The 23,040-nt window shown below is 40.5% G+C and overlaps 1 protein-coding gene across 1 annotated transcript in view; it reads right to left on the bottom strand.

Moving 5' to 3' along the window:
• Positions 1–23,040, bottom strand: part of antxr2a (ANTXR cell adhesion molecule 2a) — a 232,866-nt gene that overhangs the window by 131,226 nt on the left and 78,600 nt on the right. Inside the window, exons 8-10 of the mRNA XM_043696278.1 lie at positions 22,236–22,296; positions 10,451–10,549; positions 7,886–7,958 (exon numbers count right to left, since the gene is read on the bottom strand). Of these exons, the coding sequence (XP_043552213.1) occupies positions 7,886–7,958; positions 10,451–10,549; positions 22,236–22,296 (233 nt within the window). The remainder of the gene's footprint in view (positions 1–7,885; positions 7,959–10,450; positions 10,550–22,235; positions 22,297–23,040) is intronic.

Below are 23,040 nucleotides of genomic sequence, written 5' to 3'. Positions count from 1 at the left end.
CCCCAATATCCACCCCCACCTTTTATCTCAGCCCACTTGGCACACCAGCCTCATTCCTGAAGAAGGGCTTATGCCCGAAACGGCGATTCTCCTGCTCCTCGGATGCTGCCTGGCCTTTTCCAGCACCACACCTTTCAACCCAAGTTAACCTGCTTTCATCCAACATCCTTTTCTACCCAAACCCCACAACTCTCCCTCCCCTGGTTTTCAACAGTATCCTTCCCCCTCACCTCCAATCTCCCCTCTCTTCCTCTCCACTTGTGATCCTGCCCCACCTCCCCTCAAGCTGCAGCCATCTATCTCACCCTTTGTTCACTCAGCCAGCTAGAAAAACATTAAAGTCCACAGTCAATTTCAACAAGGGGTTCTGTGTAATGTCAAATTTTATAGTCACTACAAAACACCACCACCGTCACCTTCCCCAACAAACATCAGACCAGGAGTGCCAAAATGATAAATGTAAACATTTCCCTCTGACTGAATCGCAAAAGGGGAAGAAGAATGTTAATATTCAATTGGACCACTGTTTAACTGTAGCACCACACCTCGATTTACATGATTTCACTCAACAACTGACAATGCCTTGGAATTTTTGTTCAGTAGTTTGAGAAACTACAATGAAGAGCATTATAATATAGGTCACACCCCCCGCCCCCCACCCAACAAGGTATAAAAGAGTAAGATTGAAGCTAGGATGATCCCAAGATTTGTATCCTGAGAATAGGGAAGAAAGGGACAGGTATCTCATAACAAGCTTCAACAGGTTCAACTTTATTGAGAGCACAACTATCACTGATTACCTTCTCTCTTCCACCTTTCTTCTATTCCTGAGAGAAAAATATCCAATATATTGGATAATTCCAGTTTTTGGATGGCTAGATCTGAGATAGAGGGCTAGAGGGAAAAAATTGTCCTGGAAAAGAAGTGAGATCAGGAAGCTGCAAGGTCAAGAGAAGTTGAAGTCACTTTTGATGCTTACTTACAAAGTGGGGAATATTATTAGATTAGATTAGATTACTTACAAAAACAGGCCCTTCGACCCAACAAGTCCACACCGACCCGCCGAAGCACACCCACCCAGACCCAATCCCCTACACCTAACACTACGGGCAATTTAGCATGACCAATTCACCTAACCTGCACATTTTTGGACTGTGGGAGGAAACCGGAGCACCTGGAAGAAACCCACGCAGACACGGGGAGAATGTGCAAACTCCACACAGTCAGTCGCCTGAGTCGGGAATTGAACCCAGGTCTCTGGCGCTGTGAGGCAGCAGTGCTAACCACCGTGCCACCGTGCCGCCCTATTATGAAAGCACATTCTTGGCAAATGGGCAATGCTTCTCCTTAACTAATACATAATTGGAAAATTTAAACCACAGGCTGATTTAGGATGATGGTGCGGTAAAAACTACAAAACTTTTTTCAAATTGTGAATTAGGCAAAATTAAATGATATGGGCAATCTGTCATAGCAACATAATGTTAATCTAGGTAACACAGGATGATAAAGATCTAGACACTCATGCAGAACCAATCTGATCACACATGTTAACAGAGCAAAAAAGTAAACTGTACCAACATCCCATGCACCATAATGTACACAAACAAAATAAAACCAAATATTATACATTTAAGAACATGTACTTTTAAAAGACTGTACTTTTTCAAATCTATAAAATTAAAATTCAATATACCTTTGTTTTTATACAAATACAAGAGTGAAGAAAACTCTGAATGCCTAATTCTTTGTTTTTATACAAATTGTCATGCTCTGACATCATGTACTAGTAAGCAACATCACATTAACCCTATATCATCAATAATAATATACAGCTTTTGTAGACTGGCACATTAGATACTGTAAATAAGCAGAAAAAACCCTTTGTAAACTAAACTGGCTTCTTTGAGATTTAACTAAAATATTTTAGCTAATGCACGACAATGATCCTTTGAAGTTAGTTGAGAAACAGATAAAAGGCTGTAATTTATAAACCTAGCTAAACAGGAAGTGGAAGTGAAAATGTTCTTATCACTGCTGATAAGATCAAGAATGAAATATGTCTAAGTGCAATTTGTTCAACAATAAAAAAACAGACTTAAGCCTTGCTCTTCATCTAAAAACTTTGTTGGAGCTTATTCACTCATTTCACTAAGAAGTTTGCCGGTCCTTTTTTAAATCAAGGATAACTCTGAGAACAAAATGCTAATCTGAATGAGCAGATTAAAAGTCATTAACATCTATGGTGAACATATCCAGTGGTTAAAGCACTGAGCATCTGGTGGGGGAAAAGCCTGGAGGGTGTGTTGGAGAAAGCCTTTAGCTACATTCCCTGAGGTCTGGGCTTGCATTTGGGAAAGCCTAGAGCATCATTTGAAGAGGCCTGAAGTGGCTATTCTGGGAAGTTACAAACATCTGTCAAATGAACTCTGGAGTTAGAAGCAAACAGTCATCAGAGAAAATTCTATCAACAATTCTTACTCCAGGCACTACAGTTAAAAGTAGGAAAGCTGTCAATTTTATTATTTATCTTAATTTGTGTCTTGCAGGGATCTGAGGTTTTGGCCAATATCATAAATCACAATATGATTTATCTCAAATTGGGCAAAATTGCACTTTGAGATGTGACGTATGAATGTACCAAAACGTTTTTGACTACACATGACCAAGATGTTAACATGCTTTACAAAAGGAAATGAAGTATAATTTTAACCTCAAACTATTTAATTGGATATCAGGATGTCAATAGTTTGCAGATTGGAAATGCTCCTGGGATTTTAGGGCTCGAAGGCCATATCTTCATGATATATTTCTATGGATGGAATCTTCTTGAAGTCTGAATGATGTGGGCTACTGCAACATTTTACTCAGAATTAGAGAGAAGTCTAATGAGGCCAATCTCAACTTAAAGAGCATTTTGCTCCATCTCTTATGCTTTTCAGAAGTGCCGAGACAAGTTTTTCACTGCCCAATGGCGAGTTATCAATTGATGGTAATTTTAGCTTGTTAAACATCTTGTTAATACCATAATTTGCCTCCCCAATACTCAGCTTTCTATCTTACTCAAACTCACCAAACAAGCTAGACATTGACAAAACCCAACATGTAAAGCACAAAGAGTACCTAGCAGGTTCAGCTCAACACTTGCTTTATGTTGAACACCAGACACCAACATCTGCGGGCATGTTCCATGAGCACAAGCAACATGCAACCCCCATCACACATACTGACAGTGGATATATGCCAGCCTCTAAGAATGCTCATGGTACATCTCTGATCCACTTACATTCCACTTCTGCACTTCAATATATTCCGTGGGTTGCAATGGTAACCATCATCACAAAGCTGCAGCTGTGACACTGTGTGCTCAAGAATACACCCAGCTCAGGGACTGCACTGGACTGCATCTCCAGGCTCTTTGCTCAAGTTACAGCTTACTGCCTCTCTGAGGCTTACAGGATCAGTTACAGCTTGCCTTGCCTTTCTGCACTTTGTCCCCTCAGCCTGAGATACCAAGCTCATATTCATTCTGACTTGCCCGGCTATTTAGCACAAATACAAAAGGAAGGAAACTTGTTATGATTGTCTGCAGGCCTCAGTCAAGGGAGAATAGCTTTCAGTTAGGGAGTAACAATGCAATACGTTACAGACAGCTTCCAATACCAGTTGAGGATCTTAGACACAGTAAGTCAGCTACTGAAGACAGTCAAAGTTATCTGTGAAAGAATATGAAAGCAGGAGGGACAGTGTTACTTTTGGTGCAGATGGGGTGGTGTCCCAACTGACTAATTATATGTGGCCCAGAGCACATGCAGGGTTAGTGCTGTCAGGCATTGGCGTGGGTGACAGTGACTGAAAGGTGTTGCAGGGATTCGTGAGAAGCGTAGAGCATGAGCCTTGGAGGAAAGTTTGTACAGTAGCTGAAATAGAGTGAACCCGAGGTATCAGAGACAAAATGGTGGCCCTTCTACTGGTGAAGTGAAGGAGGTCATGGACCTTTTCGTATGATGCTGTGCATTCCTTCAGATGACTGAGACTGCGTAGATTCTGGAGGCATCCTCACAATATGGTCTGCTGTCATGGCTTTCATTGATGGTCCTTGGGGAAGAGGAAGTTGAAGTTCTGCGCCACCCCATTCACCAGGAGCTCAATGTCTCTGCTTGCACAGCTCGGTGCCCATTTCCCCCTGTCTGCTGTGCCCTTGGCAAAGCTCAGGAACCATACAGAGCAGCTGTGAACCGATGGCCCTTGCCTGTCATAAGAGTTACATGCAAACAGATAAATTCCATGGCAGCAGTGGCTCAGCAATAGACAATCAAGAATCTCAAGCTAATGTTCTGGGGACAGACAGGTTCATACCCCACCACAGCAGGTAGTTGCATATGAATTCAATAAAACTCTGCCATGTGAAACTAGCCATTATGTGATCACGTAGTGACTGGTGATTATTATAAACACACTTTTAGTTTATTCATTTCTTTTAGGGGAGAAAATAGATGCTGGCCCAGCCAGCGCTAGCCACATCATATGAAACAATTTTGGGCAGTCTCTCAGTTTGACGTGCGTTGCAGTTTTCATTTTATCCAAGTCACTGAGCCACTTCAGGAATTCCATCATGAACTAATTTCTTTGTTCCTGATTGGACTTCATCAACTTTAAAAGCCCATTTCAAATCCATTCATGTTTACTGTTTGATAGTGAGGATTCTTGGTTCTGAAAGATGCATATATTTTCAGAGATTTCTTTGACTTTGAGTTGTAACCTGGTAGCCAACTGCCCTTTAAATTTCAATGTGATCCCTCCTGGACTTTGGAAATGGAGTGAAGATGACTGTCAAATTACTTAATTCAGCAACTGCTACTCATTGGAAAATATTGAGTTTGCTGCTCCTACATTGAGTTTCAAATCTATAAGGTGTCCACCGACTTGGTGTTAGTGCACTTGCATTTGTTTTTAATTCCTGGATTCCCCAAATAAGGTTTACATTTCTGCCTTCTGGTTCTTCCATTTCTTGAATGCAGCTTTCCTTCTGCTCACTGAATAATCCTTTCTAGAATGTTATCCTGATTCATAATGACCTGCCTAGCCACAGGAGGAGCTGCATGCAGTTCAAGTGGGACACACTTCACAATGGGAGTATTGTAAAACAGAGAATACTCTTCCCTTACCCTTCTATGGATTCTGTCTCAATGTGCATAGCATGAGAGATTGTGACCAATTCCACTTTGCCATATCCTGCTCTTAAGTAGTGTTTCTATGTTCCTATTGTATTAATATTTATTCAGGAGATGTAGGCATTGCTGGCGAGACCAGCATTTATTGTCTGACCCCAGCTGATGTTGAGAATTTGGTGCTGACCTGCCGCAGTCCATTTGCAGTAGGTTGACCCACAATGCTGTTAGAAAGGAAGTTCCAGGATTTTGACCCAGTGAGTGGCAATTTATTTCCAAGATAGGATGGAAAGGAATTTGGATGGGAACTTGCTTGTGGTGGTGTTCCCATGTATCTGCTGTCCTTGTCCTTCTAGATGGTAATGGTCATGGGTTTGGGAGGTGCTGCCAAAGGGTGAATTTCTGCAGTGCATCTTGTAGATGGCACACACTGCTGCTACTGATTGTAGTTGTGGAGCAAGTGGATGCTTGTAGATGTCAAACCAATAAAGTGGGTTGTTTTATTCTGGATGGTGTCTAGCTTCTCGAATGTTGTTGGAGGTGCACCCATCCAGCCAAATGGGAAGCATTCCATCACACTCCTGACTTGAGCCTTGCAGATGGTGGACAGGGCTTTGGGGAGTCAGGTAGTGAGTTATTCACTGCAAGATTCCTAGGCTGTATTCCACATGTTCAATTGGTTACCGATGCAGTAAGATGGAATCCATTTCCGTTTTCTGTGAGAACATTTCATCCAGTACCGCTTTCCTCTTTTCTCTAATTACTGGGTAATATTTTCTCAAGCTTTTCCCCAACTTGCTTCAAGTTGTATCCTTCAGGCCCTTGGCCACTCTTCCAAATGCTGCTGGGTTCTGCACCACATTTTATTGTCTCCTTGAGGATGTTTGGGATGCACTTTTCTACAATAGAATTGTGGTTCACATCTGATGACTGAGCATGAGTTCTGAGCTGTCGCTCCTTCTTCTAAAGTCTCTCTACTATCATGTGATCCTGACATCATAATGGACAGATCTTTCTAAGTACATGTTCAATAGTTAACCTTTTATTCTACTCTTTGCACCCCTTCTCAAGACACACCTCTTCACCTTCAATCTGGTGTGAATTGCAAGCTGCAGAGGTACTTTCCAATCCATTGTACTTCTGCTCAAAGATACCCAAAGTAAACAAATAGGAGGCTGGAAGAACACAGCAAGCAAGGTAGCATCAGTAGGTGAAGAAGTCAACATTTTAGGTATAACCCAAAGTTACCAAGAATTGCCATCTGGTCAGCCAACACGTTCCCTGAGTTTTGCCTGTATTAATTTAGTGTAGTGAAAATCACATTAGTCAAACACAACCTGCCTTTTACAACTCTGAGCCGGCTCTCCTTAAATAACTCCAATTTCTCCAAGTGCCTGGTGACCACAGCCCCACCCCTCCTCCCTCCACCCTCCCCTACCCCTCCCTTGCCTACAATTCTCACCAGTTTTGTTAAAATGACTGGCCAATAGAAGTAGTCACCCTGCAGCCTTTCTTGAATAAAAGGCTACCATATTCCTATACCCCCTTTCAATCGCAGACCAGGCAACTTTTGCTTTCTTTCCCACCCGTACATCCATAATTTGGGTCCCCAATCAACTAGACCAACAACTTAACCATTCTAAATATAACCAGCCTTGCAGTATATTCTACCAATCACCTCTACCACTGCTATCTCGCTGATAGTTTGGTAGCACCCTCTTCCTTAGTAAGGATCACTCTGTCCTATTTGCAGCAGGACCAGGTGCGGAATACCCTTCGAAACCACCTGCGTACCTGGTAGAATTTAACTACACCACCCATTGAATGGTCATTTTCACCTCAAAGGATTGGTAAAAGTAACACCCCACCTCTTATTACTAGCTTACTATTTACATGTTTACATCAAAGGGCTGCAGCAATTCAAGGATTCAGCCTCATCACCAGTTAGGTATCACTAAGAGCAACAAGGGATGGACAATATATGCTGGCACAACCAGTGATGTCCACGTCCTATGAATGCCAAAAAAAAAAGGTTGGTAGATGATGTCTGGGTTCCCTTTTAGGAGAAAGTGAGGACTGCAGATGCTGGAGATCAGAGCTTAAAAATGTGTTGCTGGAAAAGCGCAGCAGGTCAGGCAGCATCAAAGTAGCAAGAGAATCGACATTTTGGGCATAAGGTTCCCTTTTACCCTAACCACGATCTTATTCTCATATTCCCTCTGCCAGTCTTACTTGCCTCTTCACATCCCCTCTCAAAGATCAATTCAAGGAAACCACTTCATACCTCTCTCACATTCTGGGAGCTTGCCAGAATCAGTCACAAGGAATCCTTCAACAACTTTGCATACACCTCAAGGGCAATTGGTTGGCTTAGTTAACTAGCTGGCTAGCATGTTGTTTAGAACATTGCCAACAGCGCAGGATCAGCTCTCGTTCTGACTGAAGTAGATTACGGACCCAGCCCCTCACTGCATAGCCGAGTGTGGGAAGTAATGGCAGACCATCATTAACCAAAACTGCTGAGATGAACAAGATTGCTGACCCTCACTTTGGTTAACCATCAAATGTAAAATAAATCCTGCTCATGCTGATACAAGACAAAGTAGTGAGCAACAATGAAACTGGAAGCAGGGCAGAATGTAGTGGGATTCAATAATATTCCGTCAAATGTTCAACTATTTTTAATTTTAGATGTATATGAATGGAGTACTTACTGGCCTGCTTCCTGTAGCACAGGCGCTGGACACAGCAGATAATTATCCGTCACCATGTTACTTGGTTTCTCAGCTGGAAAATGAATCATTGCATGAGTTCCTTATACTGAGCCGATTAACGAACAAACTTAATTCCAAAAGTATAAGTTAAGCATTTCTGTTACAAAGAAAATGTTAAACTTTGCAGCAAGAATAGCACATTTGTATGAAACCAATACAAATATTCTACAAAACTAACTTCAAAATCAAGTAGACCAAAATGGAATAAATTCGATCACTCAAAGGTAGAGAAAGAAACTGCATATTTCATGGCTTCTCTCAGTGAAAATAATTCTCAGAAATTGTCTCTGCATTTTCATAAACATGAGAATACTATGGGCTGGATTTAATGCAGCCTGTACAGTGGGACACATGGTGACTGGGAATATGTAAATGTAGTTTGGGGATCCATGTCATTCTTCTGGCAGTGGTAAACTTCCCACAATGAAATGGAAAGACAAGAGGATGACGCAGGATTCTCAGCTTCTTAATGAGCCATTTGACATCCAGTTTGGTAATTCAGTGGTGGCCCACGCATCGATCACAGACAGGCAGGGTCTCCTGTCAACAGACACCGTGCCCCCAGTTGATGGTCCCAATATCATGCAAGGTGAGGTTACCTAAATCCAGTAAGTGACTTTCCATCACATTAGCCAACTGTAAAAATATACGAGCTATCAGTCTAGATTTTATTCTGGGATCGGCCTTGTCCAGCATTACTATCAGCTTGTCTATCCCATGCTGCTTCTGCTGTTTGGCACAGAAGTTCTCCTGTGTTGTAGCTTCACCAGGCTAACATTTTTAGCTATGCCTGGTGTTGCACTTGGCATGCACTACTGCACTCTTCATTGATCAGAGTTGTTCTCCTGGCTTGATGGTAGAATGGGGTACATTCCATGACGTTATGTTTCAGATTGATTTCAGGTTGAACACAATTCTCCTGCTGCTTATGGCTCATGGATGCCCAGTCTTCAGCTGCATAAAAATCTGTCCCTTTTAGCACAACATGGTGAAGGGTATCTTAAATGTATATATGGGATTTTATCTCCACAAAGACTATGCAGGGGTCACCTTAATTGGTACTGAGGTGTACATCTGCGGCAGGTCGACTAATGATGTCAAAGGCAAACCAGGTTTTCCCTCTTGTAGGTTCCCTCAACGGCTGCGGGCAGTTCAATCTGGCAGCAATGTCCTTCAGGGCTCAGCTAGCTCGGTTAATAGTGGTGCTATTCAACCACTCTTGGTGATCGATGTTGAAGATTCCCAGCTGAAAGTACATTCTGGATCCTTGCAATCTTCAACACTTCTTCCAAGTTGTACTCAACATAAGACCATAAGACATCAGAGCAGAAATTAGGACATTTGGCCTATTGAATCTGCTCTGCCATTCAATCATGGCTGATAGGTTTCCAACTAGGAGAAAGTGAGGACTGCAGATGCTGGAGATCAGAGCTGAAAAATGTGTTGCTGGAAAATTAGTTCTTATGCCCGAAACTTCGATTCTCCTGCTCCTTGGATGCTGCCTGACCTGCTGCACTTTTCCAGCAACACATTTTCAGCTCTGATAGGTTTTCAATCCCATTTTCCCACTTTCTCCCTATAACCTTTGATACCCATTGGCAATCAAGAACATATCCATCTCTTAGCGAGTTTTGAAAAGATTTGTAGCTCAGGTTGAAGTTTTGGATGTAGGTTTGCCTGCTGAGCTGGAAGGTTTAATTCCCCTTTCGTCATCCTACTAGGTAACATCTTCAGTGCGCCTCAAGCGAAGCACTGCTGAAAATTCCTGCTTTCTATTTATATGTTTGGGTTTCTTTGGGTTGGTGATGTCATTTCCTGTGGTGGTCAATTCCTGTTCCTTTTCTCAGGGGGGTGGGAGATGGGGTCTGAAGATGTTACGTAGTAGGGTGATGAAACATCTGGAAATGAACCTTCCAGCTTATCTATTTCTACTTTAAATGTACTCATTGACCTGGCTTCCATAGCCTTCTGTGGCAATGACTTCCATGGAACTGTACTGATTCGTCAATGAAGGTAGAGGTGGATATGGATGGGGTGTTAGGTATTAATCAGCAGGAGGTATGTTTGCCCTTATGCTGTAAGATTCCATGTGGAGCAGTGTTAGCAAACTCCCTCTCAACTACATACAATTGAGTTGCACCTCTGGTAGGTCTGACCTGTCAGTAAGACAGGACATACCCAATCATGGACATGACGGCATGGGGACATAGTCATACTCATGGAATTATTCCTCACAATCAATGTCATGCTGTGAGACAGTTTTACCAAGTACATGATTCTCTGAATTATCAATACCAGAGAAAACCTTGCAAGAATTTAACCAAACTGTCATCTGATCCAAAAGAATAAACTTGTACATCCTTAAATTGCAAACACTTCCTTGCTGTAGCTTTCAGGCTTTAATGTCCATTATTGTGAATATTGAAAAATGAAATTAGTCCATAAAATTAAGTGATTATCAGTAACAATATTTTGACATTAACACAGATGTGTACGCATACTTACTTATAATGGTTGAATCATTTATGTAGTATCTACACACAATCAGATCTGTGCCTCTTCCTGCTGTGAATCCATTTCCTCTTAGCACAACCTCAAATTCTTCTGTAAGTGCAGAAATACCAGATCATAGTAAGGTAAATTTCATTATACTGAACATGCGCAAGATAGTATCAATACCTTACTTAGCTCTGTGCAAGAAACACTGCAATTTAGTGAACCATCAAATAGTGCAACATGTCTAATTCCTAATTGTTACCAATGGAGAATAAATGTTCTAATTAAGGTAGTGCTCAACTACCCCGGATCCTGATCCTGCTTGATACTCGTTAATATCGAAAATAAAATCATTGCATTTCCTTCAGTTAAGGTCAAATGAGGGAGGAAGAGAAATCTTCTGAGAACTGATCTTTCATTTTCATTTATCAATGTATCAATCCAAAATTGTACATTTTCGAAGGACTGCTTTTTCACAAAATTGATATTTACCCATTGCTTATTTTGCTTATGGTAATTTTAAATATTATTTTTAATGTTATTTGCGAAATTCTTTTTGTGCATTGGTAAATAGTTTGTACAATCTGAGTTTTACCATTCGAATGATTCACAGAGAATTGTATTGTATCAAGCTTAGTTTGTGCCCAAATAATACCCTGCCTTTTCGTCAGGAAGGGCACAATATAAAAGCATAATTTCTGGTTCACAAACAGTTAGCTCTGGTACTGTAAATTGATTAGATTAGATTAGCTACAGTGTGGAAACAGGCCCTTCGGCCCAACAAGTCCACACCGACCCGCCGAAGCGCAACCCACCCATACCCCTACACCTAACACTACGGGCAATTTAGTATGGCCAATTCAATTGTGTGATTTGATCATGAGGAAATCATAGAAAAGCAACAAAACAGAATAACAGAATGCCAGAATATTTCTCCAACATTTTCGGTTTTATTTCTAAACTGCTAGAACATAAAATCCCAAACAATCAAACCTACTTCAAAGTTCCATAAGACCTCCAATCGACTATAATTACGGAGGTGAATCGGATAGGTTTTGATCACAAACTCTATCTTACAGCTGGAAGGAGTCGGCTACATGTCACAAAAGGTACTTGTATCTTAGAGAAATCACAGACCAACCAGTCATTATATATTTCTCATGATTATCAATGAAAATGAAAATTGGGAAAAATGTATAACACAGTTGAGAGTGTATGCTGGAAAAGCACAATCAATCAGTCAGTCAGTCAGGCATAAGCCCTTCATCAAGAAGGGCTTATGCCTGAGGAAAGGTTTATGCCTGCAACATCGCCTCTCCTGCTCCTCGGATGCTGCCTGACCTGCTATGCTTTTCCAGTGCCACTCTCTCAACTCTGATCTCCAGCATCTGCAAAAATGTATAACAGGCAGTTGGAATATTGACGGTTAGAAAAGATCAACCAATATCAAAATTATTTGTACTTTGTTTTAGCATTGAGCAAGAAGGAACTTACAGATGTTCAAAGGTCCCTAATCCTAAACAAATAGAACAGCGCACCACAAGAACAGGCCTTTCAGCCACCATTTCTGTGCCAATCACGATGCCATTCTGAACCAATCCTATCTGTCCGTACATGATCTGTAACCTTCGATTCCCTGCCTGTTCATGTGTCTGTCTAAACGCCTCTTAAACTTCACTAATGTATATACTTCTATTACCTCCTCTGGCAATGAGTTCCAGGTGCCTATCACCCTTTATGTAAAAAACATCCCTCTCACATCTCCTTTAAACTTTCCCTCCTTAACCTATGCCTCCTAGTATTTAACATTTCCACTCTGGGAAAAATACTCCAACTATCCACACTTCTCACAATGTCACATATTGTACTTCTGTCAGGGCACCTCTCAGCCTCCAATGCTCTAACGAAAAGAGTCCTAGTTTGTCCAACCTTTCCTTATAACTAACACACAATGCTGGTAAATCTCTTTTGCACCCTCTCCAAAGTCTCCACATCCTTCCTACAGTGTGGTGATCAGAATTGAAAACAATAAATGCTTAACATTTTGGAAAGCCCATCACAAAAAATATATGAACAGCCCTGACTATTCAAATAGCTTTTGAAAGCAATTTGAACTACAGCGATATTCAGCTACAATCAGTCTGAAGGAAGGAATCAACTTGCTTTAAGAGTAAGTTAGATTATTAGCAATCTTACACTGTACAGCAAAGGCACTTGCATGCATATGGAGAGGATAGAGAGGCTTAAAATCAGCATTGGCTAGAGACAAAATAACTGCAGATCCTGGAATCCCAGGTAGACAAGCAGGAGGCTGGAAGAATACAGCAAGCCAGACAGCATCAGGAGGTGGAGTAGTCAACATTTCGGATGCAACCCTTTGAAATCACTCATTTCTATTGATAAATTTTCAGTTTTTCCACATTGGAAGTTCAATTGAAAACTTTCTTCCCCCAACCCCATTATGAAAAACAAAAGTTTAATTTTCCTCGTCAGCCGAGCAATGCAATATTCTATTGCATCGTTATGTAACCTTTTTGTCTACATTCAATTGCACACTATTCATTTTGCATTAACACCTGTACTTGGTGATAGAATCAGCTTGTTTTATTTATTACCCCATGCAAAGCTCAGAAATACAGCTACAGGCTCGGTCTTCAAGGATTCCTTTTGTACTTGGACTCAATTTACCAGATAGAATTGGGATGAATCATGCTGTAGGATTCAGATTATTGTAATGTTAGCAGTAAAACATTTGCAGTGAAAACAACATTCTTATTGCAACAGCACTTAATTAAATAACTGGCCCAAGGCATTCCACCTTCCTATGCAATAATCACTCTATTCCTTTTATCTATCTCATATCAACCCGATTCCACACTTTTTTAAGCCATTACTGTTTCAGAGTCCAACCCTCCCAAGACATCCAAAGTCCATTCCATACATCCCATATACTCAACCTCACCTACAAAACAAACAAAGATACTTCACATGTATTGTAAAATAAAGTATGACTCCAAGCTACAACAGTAGATATTAGATCAGATGACCAAAAGCGAGTCAAAGACGTAGCTTTCAAAAATGTCTTAAAGGAGTAAAGTCAGGTAGAGAGGCAATAAGAGAGGGGTAGGGGAGGTATTCCATTACTTAAGACACTGACAAATAAAGGTGCAGCCAATAAAGGAGAGTTAGTCGTATCAGGGATGCATGAAAGGCCAGAAATAAAGGAGCAGAGATGTTTCAGAAGGTTGCTGAGTGACAGAAAAATACAGAGATAGAGAGGGACAAGACAACAAAAGAACTTGTAAACAAGGAGGGGAATTTTAAATTCACAGCATTGTTCGAACTGGACTCAATGTCATTAAAGGGTATTTGGGATGCTTGGGGTATGGGACTTTATCTGAGTTAAGACAGAGGCATCAGAGTTTTGGATCACAATCAAATTTACACAGGGTGGGATGTGAGACACCAGTAAGGAATCGTCAGTTGGTATGGTGAAATCTAAAGGTAACAATAGCATAAAGGAGGGTTTCAGCAGTTGGATTAGCCGGGGCATTGGCAAAGTAAGGTGGTGTTATGGAGGTGGAAATAAACAGCCTCAGTGTTGGTACAAATAGGAGCTTGGAAGCTCATCTCAGCATCAAATAAAACATGAAAGTTGCAAGCCCACAGGGCCAATGTCAGACTGCTTTCAGAATGCAGGGTAAGGCTGTGATTTTTTTTAAATACTATCAACATGTACTGAGATACAGTGAAAAGTGTTGTTTTACATGCTCTACACGAAGGTTGAACCATACAAAGTGAGGGCCAATGTCAGACTGCTTTCAGAATGCAGGGTAAGGCTGTGATTTTTTAAAAATACTATCAACATGTACTGAGATACAGTGAAAAGTGTTGTTTTACATGCTCTACACGAAGGTTGAACCATACAAAGTGCATCAGGATACTAAACCAGAGTGCAGAATACAGTGTTACAGCCACAGAGATGATACAGAGAGAGAGAGAGAGAGAGAGAGAAGAGAATTAACATTTGAAAGGTCCATTCAAAAGTCTAATAACAGCAGCGAAGAACCGTTCATGAATCTGTTCATACATGTATTCAAACTTTTATATATTCTGCCTGACGGAACAAGGTGGGGGGGAAGGTACAGATGATGTTAGTGGATGGAAAGCTAATTTATTTGATGGACTGGGCCATGTTCATGACTCTCAGTAGTTTCTTGAGGTCTTGGGAACAGCAGTTGCCAAACCATGATGTGATGCATCCAGATAGGATGCTTCCTATGGTGCATCTATAAAAATTGGCTGGGTCTTTGTGAACATGCTGAATTTCCTCAGCCCCCTGAGGAAGTAGAGCTTTTGTTGCACTTTCTTGACCATCACACTGATGTGGGGCGGGTCCAGAGCAGATTGTTGGTGATTGTCAATTCCAGGAATTTGACACTCTCAACCATCTCCACCTCAAGATCATTGATGCAGACAAGGGGGTGTCCTCTACTCCGTTTCCTGACGTCAGTAACCAGCTTCTTCATTGTGCTATGTTGATGGAGAGATTGTCGTCTTTACACCATGCTGCTAAGCACTCAATCTCTTTCCTGTATTCTATCTCGTTATTATTTGAGATCCAACTCACTATGGTGGTGTCATCATCAAACTTGTAAAAGGTAGTTGGTGCAGAATTTGGCCATAAAGTCATGAGTATATAAAAAGAGTATACTAAGGAACTGAATATGCAGCCTTGCAGTACATCAGTGTTGAGGATTATGGTGTTGACACCTATTCTTCCGAATTGCAGTCTATAGGACAGGAAGTCAAGGATCCAGTTACAGGAAGGGGAGCCAAGACCTAGGTCTCAGAGTTTGGAGATGATTTTGTGTGGAATTATGGTGTTAAAGGTGGAGCTGTAGTCAATACGTAAGATACTGACGTAGGTGTCCTTGTTATCTCGATGTTCCAGGGAGGAGGATAGGACCAGGGCGATGGAGTTTGCTTTGGACCTGTTGCACAGGTAGGCGAATTGCAAAGGATCAAGGCCATTTGGTAGTTTGGAAGTGACGTGAGCCATTACTAACCTCTCGAAGCACTTCATAATTATTGAGGTCAGAGCCACTGGAAAGTAGTAATTGAGTCATACTGTATGATTTTTCTTTGGAACCGGGACGATGGTGGTTTTATTGAAGCAGGTGGGGACTTCAGATCGTAGTAAGGAGAGTTTAAAGGTGTCAGCAAATTCACCTGGCAGCTGGTCTACACAGGATCTGACTCAAGGCGAGAGGTTCCAGCCACGGCAATTGCTATCCATGGGTTCACTCTCAAGAAAGCCAATCTAACTGTACCTGCAGTGGTGACCATGGGTACAAGCACATCAGAAGCTGTTGGGACAGGTGACATAATTTCACTGACTTTCTGTTCAAAGTGAGTGTAGAATGTGTTGAGCTCATCAGGTAGGAACATATTCTGTTCAACTTCACTCTGTAAGCCATTATATCATGTAAGCCTTGCCACAAGTACAGGTGTCTGTGTGGTTAGTCTGGGCCTCAAACTTAGTTTGGCATTGCCTCTTGGTATCTCTGATAGTCTTGTAAAGGTTTTACCTGGATTTCCTGTATAGGTCAGGGTCACCTGACATTAACATCTCTGACCTGGACTTCAGTAGTGATTTGGCATCATATTTTGGGGATTCAAAAGCAATAGCTTCAGTATTACCAAAAATTTAATTATGGATAATTTTTGATCATCATGAAAATGTCAGATAAAGAGTCTGATAATTTAAGAGAGTTAAGAGAGTGTTCACATAAGGGCAAAACAATTTGGTTAGTCCACTAATAACACTGTGATGTAAGACATTTAATTTGACATAATTATTAATATCATTTATTTTCAAGTTTAGATTTTGTACAAGTGGCATGTGGGTTTTGGTCCGTGTGTACAAGGTGTCTTAATGATTAACCTGTTAGTATTTCTGCAACCTTTTTTAACCAAAACAGTACGACAGAGAGACTTCCTGGAGTACTAATTGAAGTTTGTTGGCATTGGGTGAATTTGAGGAGTTAGGATGCAAATTTAAACATGGAGCTTCAGAAATAATATTCTGTGCATGTTACCTGAACCATGTGACAAGTGGCATAGTATCAAACAGATAAAAGAATTAAATGGATGCGTCAAAGATTGCCATGGGAAAAAGGGATTTTGAATCAAGGATATTGTAGTTGTACTGGAAAACCAGGGAGCTAATCTGTGTGACTCAGCATCCTAGAAGATCAGAGTCAAGATCAGAGTAGTGCTGGAAAAGCACAGCAGGTCAGGCAGCATCGAGGGAGCAGGAAAATCGATGTTTTGGGCAAAAGCCCTTCATCAGGAATGAGATCATTTGAACTATCAAAAGCTCTTTAAACAAAAATAAGTCAACTAAAGAGAGATTTCAAAATCTAAAGAGAGAAATTGAGACAACATAGCACTGTATTGAGTTAGTTAAAGATGAACAAAGTGGGACATGAAGGGACAGAGTTTAATGATAACTGCATCAGCAAATAAGATCCACACAGAGAATAGTGATATAAAATAAAACTTAAGAATCTTTATCTCAATGTTCATAACAAGATAGATTAAACAATTGCCACAAATACAGATAAATCAGTTCATGGACTGCCATTACAATGACACAATTACAAAGGAAACTAATGTTGGAAAATAGTTACTTTTTAAATTCATTCGCAAGAGGAGGATATCGCTAGGCAGCGTTTATTGTCCATCACCCTAATTGCCAGTTTCCTTCCCTACAAGTCTTTTTCAACAATCCATAATGGATTCATGGTCTTCATTAGACTCTGAATTCCAGATTTTCACTGAATTCACCATCTGCAATAGCAGGGTTTGAACCTGGGTCTCTGGTTAACAGTAAAGCAACAATATCACAAGATTATTGCCTTCTCTTAGTCCAGGATATTCAGTATTTTTAAGAGAGACAGGGTTGAAATGGAGAAGTGGCCCTAACCATAGGTGATGACGCAAGATTAGTAGTAAGAAAGGATCTTGTCAGAAAAGATTGGGAGGTAGAATCAGTATAAGTAGAGATTAAGAAAAATCAAAAATGCTTCTGGGAGACGTCTATAGGTCCTTTAAAAGTAGCTAAACTATTGAAAAGATCATGTAGTAAGAAATAAATAGAACTTGTAGCAAAGTAATGTCGCAAATCACCCTGGAAGGATAAGATAGCTCAGAAATTTGAGCAACAGATGAAGCATGCTGTTCTATATTGCTACTGTATAGTAATAGGCTGAAAGCCTCAATGATTTATGGATAATATTGAACAGCATGACCCTTTGGCCATTTGCAATAAGCACTGCACTTGACCATACTCAACCAGCCTGTGTTTGCAAAACTCAGAACAAATTGTTTAATGCTGAACGTGTTCGAACAACTGGATAGCATTTGCCAATAATCCCAAGTGTGCCAACTAATTTAATATTATCAGTCAGCTTTGCAAATAGGGCACTTACGTTACCACGTAAAGAACCTTTGCAGGCCAAGCCTAGACATTGCATCATTTTTGCATTAAACAAAAGCATGGGGAACAATTGTTCCATGGTACATTCTTAATGGCAACACCTCAATCCAGAATCAACTTGTCAACCCATCAACATCTCCTTTCTTGTGCAGGGATATATAATCATCACTGAGGCTTTAATGCTCATATAATAGGAACAAGATCAAAATGAGAAGATGAGTTTATAGAACCATAGAACATAGAACATTACAGTGCAGTACAGGCCCTTCAGCCCTCGATTTTGTGCAGATCTGGGGAATCAATCTGAAGCCCATCTACTGTCCATTGTTCCATTCTCATCCATATGTCTATCCAATGACCATTTAAATGCCCTTAAAAGCTGAAGGGTCTACTAACGTTTCAGGCAGGCCGTTCCATGCCCCTACTACTCTGTGAGTAAAGAAACTACCTCTGACATTTGTCCTTTATATATCACCCCTCAATGTAAAGCTATGTCCCCTCATGTTAGCCATCACCACCCGAGGGAAAAGGGTCTCACTGTCCACCCCATCTAAACCTCTGATTATCTATATGTCTCAATTAAGTCACCTCTCAACCTTCTTCTCTGTAATGAAAACATCTCAAGTCCCTCAGCCTTTCCACATAACACCTTCCCTCCATACCAGGCAACATCCTAGTAAATCTCTTCTGAACCCTTTCCAAAGCTTCCACATCCTTCCTATAATGTAGTGACCTGAACTGTATGCAATACTCAAAGTATGGCCACACCAGAGTTTTGTACAGCTGCAGCATGACCTCATGGATCTGAAACTCAATCTCTCTACCAATAAAAGCTAACACACCTTTTGCCTTCTTAACAACCCTATCAACCTGGGTGGCAACTTTGAGGAATCTATGTACATGGACACAGAGATCTCTGTTCATCTACACTACCAAAAATCTTACCATTAACCCAGTATTCTGCATTCCTGATACTCCTTCCAAAGTGAATCACCTCACAGTTTTCAGCATTAAACTCTATTTGCTACCTCTCAGCCCAGCTCTGCAGCTTATCTATGTCCTTCTTTAACCTACAACATCCTTCCTCACTATCCACAACTCTACTGACCTTAGTGTCATCTGCAAATTTACTAACCCATCCTTCTATACCCTCATCCAGGTCATTTATAAAAACGACAAACAGCAGTGGACCCAAAACAGATCCTTGCAGGACACCACTATTACCTGAACTCCAGGATGAACGTTTCCCATCAACCATCACCCTCTGTCTTCTTTCAGCTAGTCAATTTCTGATCCAAACTGCTAAATCACCTTCAATCCCATGCTTCCATATTTTGTGCAATAGCCTATCATGGGGAACCTTATTAAACGCCCAACTGAAATCCATATACACCACTTCAACTGCTTCACCCTCATCCACCTGTTTGGTCACCTTCTCAAAGAACTCAGTAAGGTTTGTGAGGCACAACCTACCTCTCACAAATCCTTCATGACAGCTTCCTAAAACAATCAATGATAAAACCAACAAGGGATAAAACAATTCTAGCACTGTTTTAATGAAGATGGGTTATTTAGTAATGCCACAGTGGATGATCAAATGGACAAAAACAAAAATCAAATACAATTGAACCAAAGTGTGAGTGATATAGGTCCCTCAGGATCTCAAGCTATCTAAGAGCTGAATTAGCCTTGAATCCAATAGCAGTAACTGGAGCAGGTAGGAGTTAATGCAGGAAATAAAACTCTCACCTGAGAATGCGCATACTGATTATAACACATACTTTCTGAGTAATTGTGTCCTAGTTAATGATATAAGATCTGTGTTTTACTTTAAGACTGTCTGGACACTGTATAGTCATTTAAGAACTACAATAATCTGGCACCGTGAGCAGGGTGATCAAGCACCTTCAAACAGAGTTGAGGAGCTGAGATAAGGTTAACCTCCTCCTTTGCAACATGGCCAGTCAGTGACTGACCAAGGTACCAGGAATTGGGAGTCCACAAAGCCTAAAGTATCTCAGCAAGCAACACCAGGATGTGCTGGAAGGCATTGCAAGTAATGGAATCCTTGTGTGCTGATTGTTCAAAAGCTTTGATAGAGGGAGGGAGACAAAGGTTCCCTCCACTTGAGAGATTCACGCAGGAGCTAAACAATATCAGAGAAAGAAAAATTATGATACCAGGGAAAGACAGACAATTAAACAACCTCATGGATAAGTAGATCATTTTCTGTTTGAATAAAAGGGTATTTCCACAGCCAAAAGATATTAAACATTGCAGAGATGAGTGGAAGCAAGCTGCCTTATTGTGATAGCTGGTGCTCCTGGAGTGGAAGACATCGAATGGAAAACATTTGTACCCCTCACTCCCACTAAAAGTAAAGGATAAGAAATAAAGATTAAAATCCAAGATTGGAAGAAATTGTTGAGAAGGCAAAACAATTTAGAAAGACTAACAAACTTTTAAAGATGACGAACTTGTCCTCACGTTTTATTGAAGTAATAATTCTCTGTTTGAATGCGAGTGTCTCAATGTCTCCAGTCACTGAACTAAATATTAACCCGCTGTGGTCTGGTATTTGTATTTGCATTATAGGTGAGATTTTAAACAGTTTTAACTATAACTTGTTTTTCTTTCCTCCTGGTGATCAAGATGCAGGGATATGTTTTGTACTTTGAGTTTCGAACTTTTTGGAGCTCACGTTTTAAGGATGATGCATGAAAATATAAAATCGTGAAGGTCACTGGAATGTGCTCGAAACTGGTTGGTATTAGTCAGCAAACCTTCAAAGAGGATCCAGCAGGCATAACTAGGATAATTTATAGTCAAAATCCTGAAGCTCGGGCTGGCCTGGCATCTTCTGGTCAACTCAAAAGTTAGGCACTTAGCATAATTAAAGGTGGAGCTACAATGTCATGTGATTAGGAAAAGTATGTAAATCTTCGTAAAACTATGTTAGGAGAGCATTCATTATTCCAGGTGAGTGTCTCCCAGTTAATTGTAATAAAGCTGCGTTTTACTTTAAAGCTATCCAGACTCCTTGTGGGCATTTTGGAACTGCAAAAAAAATGTGACATACCCCAATCCAAACAAGATTCTCAAACTTAAATTATGCAGTTATGAGGTGAAAACTGACAAAGGTTGATTGGATAAATAAGGAAGCACAGCAGTAAATTACCAGCAAGAAACAAATCCAAAATGTGTTATCTGCTGCCCATCATTTTCAGAGGTTTCCAAAAAGGGTCAGAAGTTATCAGCAATTTATTTTCTGTCAAAGACAGCTTACAACCAGTCTCTTTTTAAATATCCCCAAGTCACAGAAAAATATTTATTAAGGATTATATTATGATAATTCATCTAAGGCAGATTTTTTTCTCTCTCAGCAACAACACTCCCAACATTCAATATTTGAATAATAAACCTTTCTGAAGACATGGACATGTAAACCATAAACATACATTAAAATTAAGTTAATAGTTTTAAGACTATTTGGAAGGGTGGGAGGGACAAAAGTGTCAGATTATAGCATCCTTACAGTGTAGAAGGAGACCATTAGGCCTATCAAGTCTATACCAACCTTCCAAAAAGCATCCCACCCAGACTCAGCCCCCTACCCTAGCCCTGTAACCCCACATTTATCATGGCTAAACCACCTAAACTGCACATCTTTGGGATGTGGGAGGAAACAGGAGCATCCAGAGGAAACCCACACGAACATGGGGAGAATGTGCAAACTCCACACACACAGTGACCAGAGACTGGAATTGAACCTGGCCCCTGGTGCTGAGGCAGCAGTGCTTACCACCATGCCACTCCTTTCAGATCCTGACTGTCAAGACTACAAATTAGCTGATAACCCATTAAATAGGGTGGATCACCTGGCCAAGTAGCTTTGTCATCTGCCCACCGCCCTTGCCATCTATCTCCCGAGGCAGTGCACACAATTCCATCGAGCTGGCCTCTCCCTGGAACAACAATAATGTGGGGAGGCCTCCTTAACAAAGGTAAGGAAGGAACATCATTGACCTATGCTCCCTTTTCCTTCATAAAGTCGTGGCTTAAATTCATCAAGTCCTACTATTTGACAGAAGACCCAAAATGGACATTAGCTACTTTAATTTACATATATTTGAGCTCTAAAGTCTGATTTAAGTGGCTATCAGCAATCCCTCAGCAGTGCCCTGTTCCAATACTGTTTTTTGGTGTTTTGTGGCTGTGGAACTTGAAAGTGGTCACCATTCAACCGTGCAGTCTAATCTACTCCAATGCATCACAAGCAGATTTACTTACGTCCAGCACATACAGAAGATGGTTCCACATGCAAAACCTCAGTACATGACTTCTTTAAAATCTAAAATTGAAATTTAAGAAAAAGATTGAGTCGATATAAGTAAAATAAATCATTGAAGGTAAACATTACTGTCATTTATTTCAAGATACATGCATTTCATTGTTTAATCTTATTGTGGGATAAGAATTTAAGAGCACGTATGCAGCAATGTCTTTTACTTTCACGCTTTCCTTCTTTGAAATGAGCCTTAAAAGACATCTGACAATCAACTTAATTTCTCTTTATGGGCGTCAGTGGCAAACTTTTGTTGAAAATGCCTTGAGTTGTACGAATACATTAGAGATACTGTGAATTGCAAGTAATTATTGTTAAAAGAACCAAATTGTCAAGACAGATGGAAGGACAAAGACAGAATATAAAGTACAGCTGACTTCACAATGAAGCCTATACTGTTAAAATTACAAGGTAAATCATGTGCCATGCCTATGATAGTATTTATTGCGGGTGAAGAAAATCTCACATGCCAGTCAGAGTCCATACCACCTCTGTTAAGGAAGACCTACAAGCCACAGGGAAATGCTCAGTCAGAGAGTCAGAAATAACTTTGGCTTCCTGCCAGTGCTCTTTTTGTTATTTCAAAAATATACTTTATTCATAAAATAATTTGATGGTCTGGACAGTTGGTCATGCCATACATATGTAAACATGTACATACAGAGATCAGAATTTATCATTTTTATACAGGTCTGTACATTTTTCCATCATATGCCCATATAATTAGCTGAGGCGTCAGCAGAGCCCAAA

The sequence above is a fragment of the Chiloscyllium plagiosum genome, chromosome 1, assembly GCF_004010195.1.
Source record: "Chiloscyllium plagiosum isolate BGI_BamShark_2017 chromosome 1, ASM401019v2, whole genome shotgun sequence".
In the NCBI taxonomy this organism is placed as follows: domain Eukaryota; kingdom Metazoa; phylum Chordata; class Chondrichthyes; order Orectolobiformes; family Hemiscylliidae; genus Chiloscyllium; species Chiloscyllium plagiosum.
This window is presented reverse-complemented; position numbering and strand designations above follow the sequence as displayed.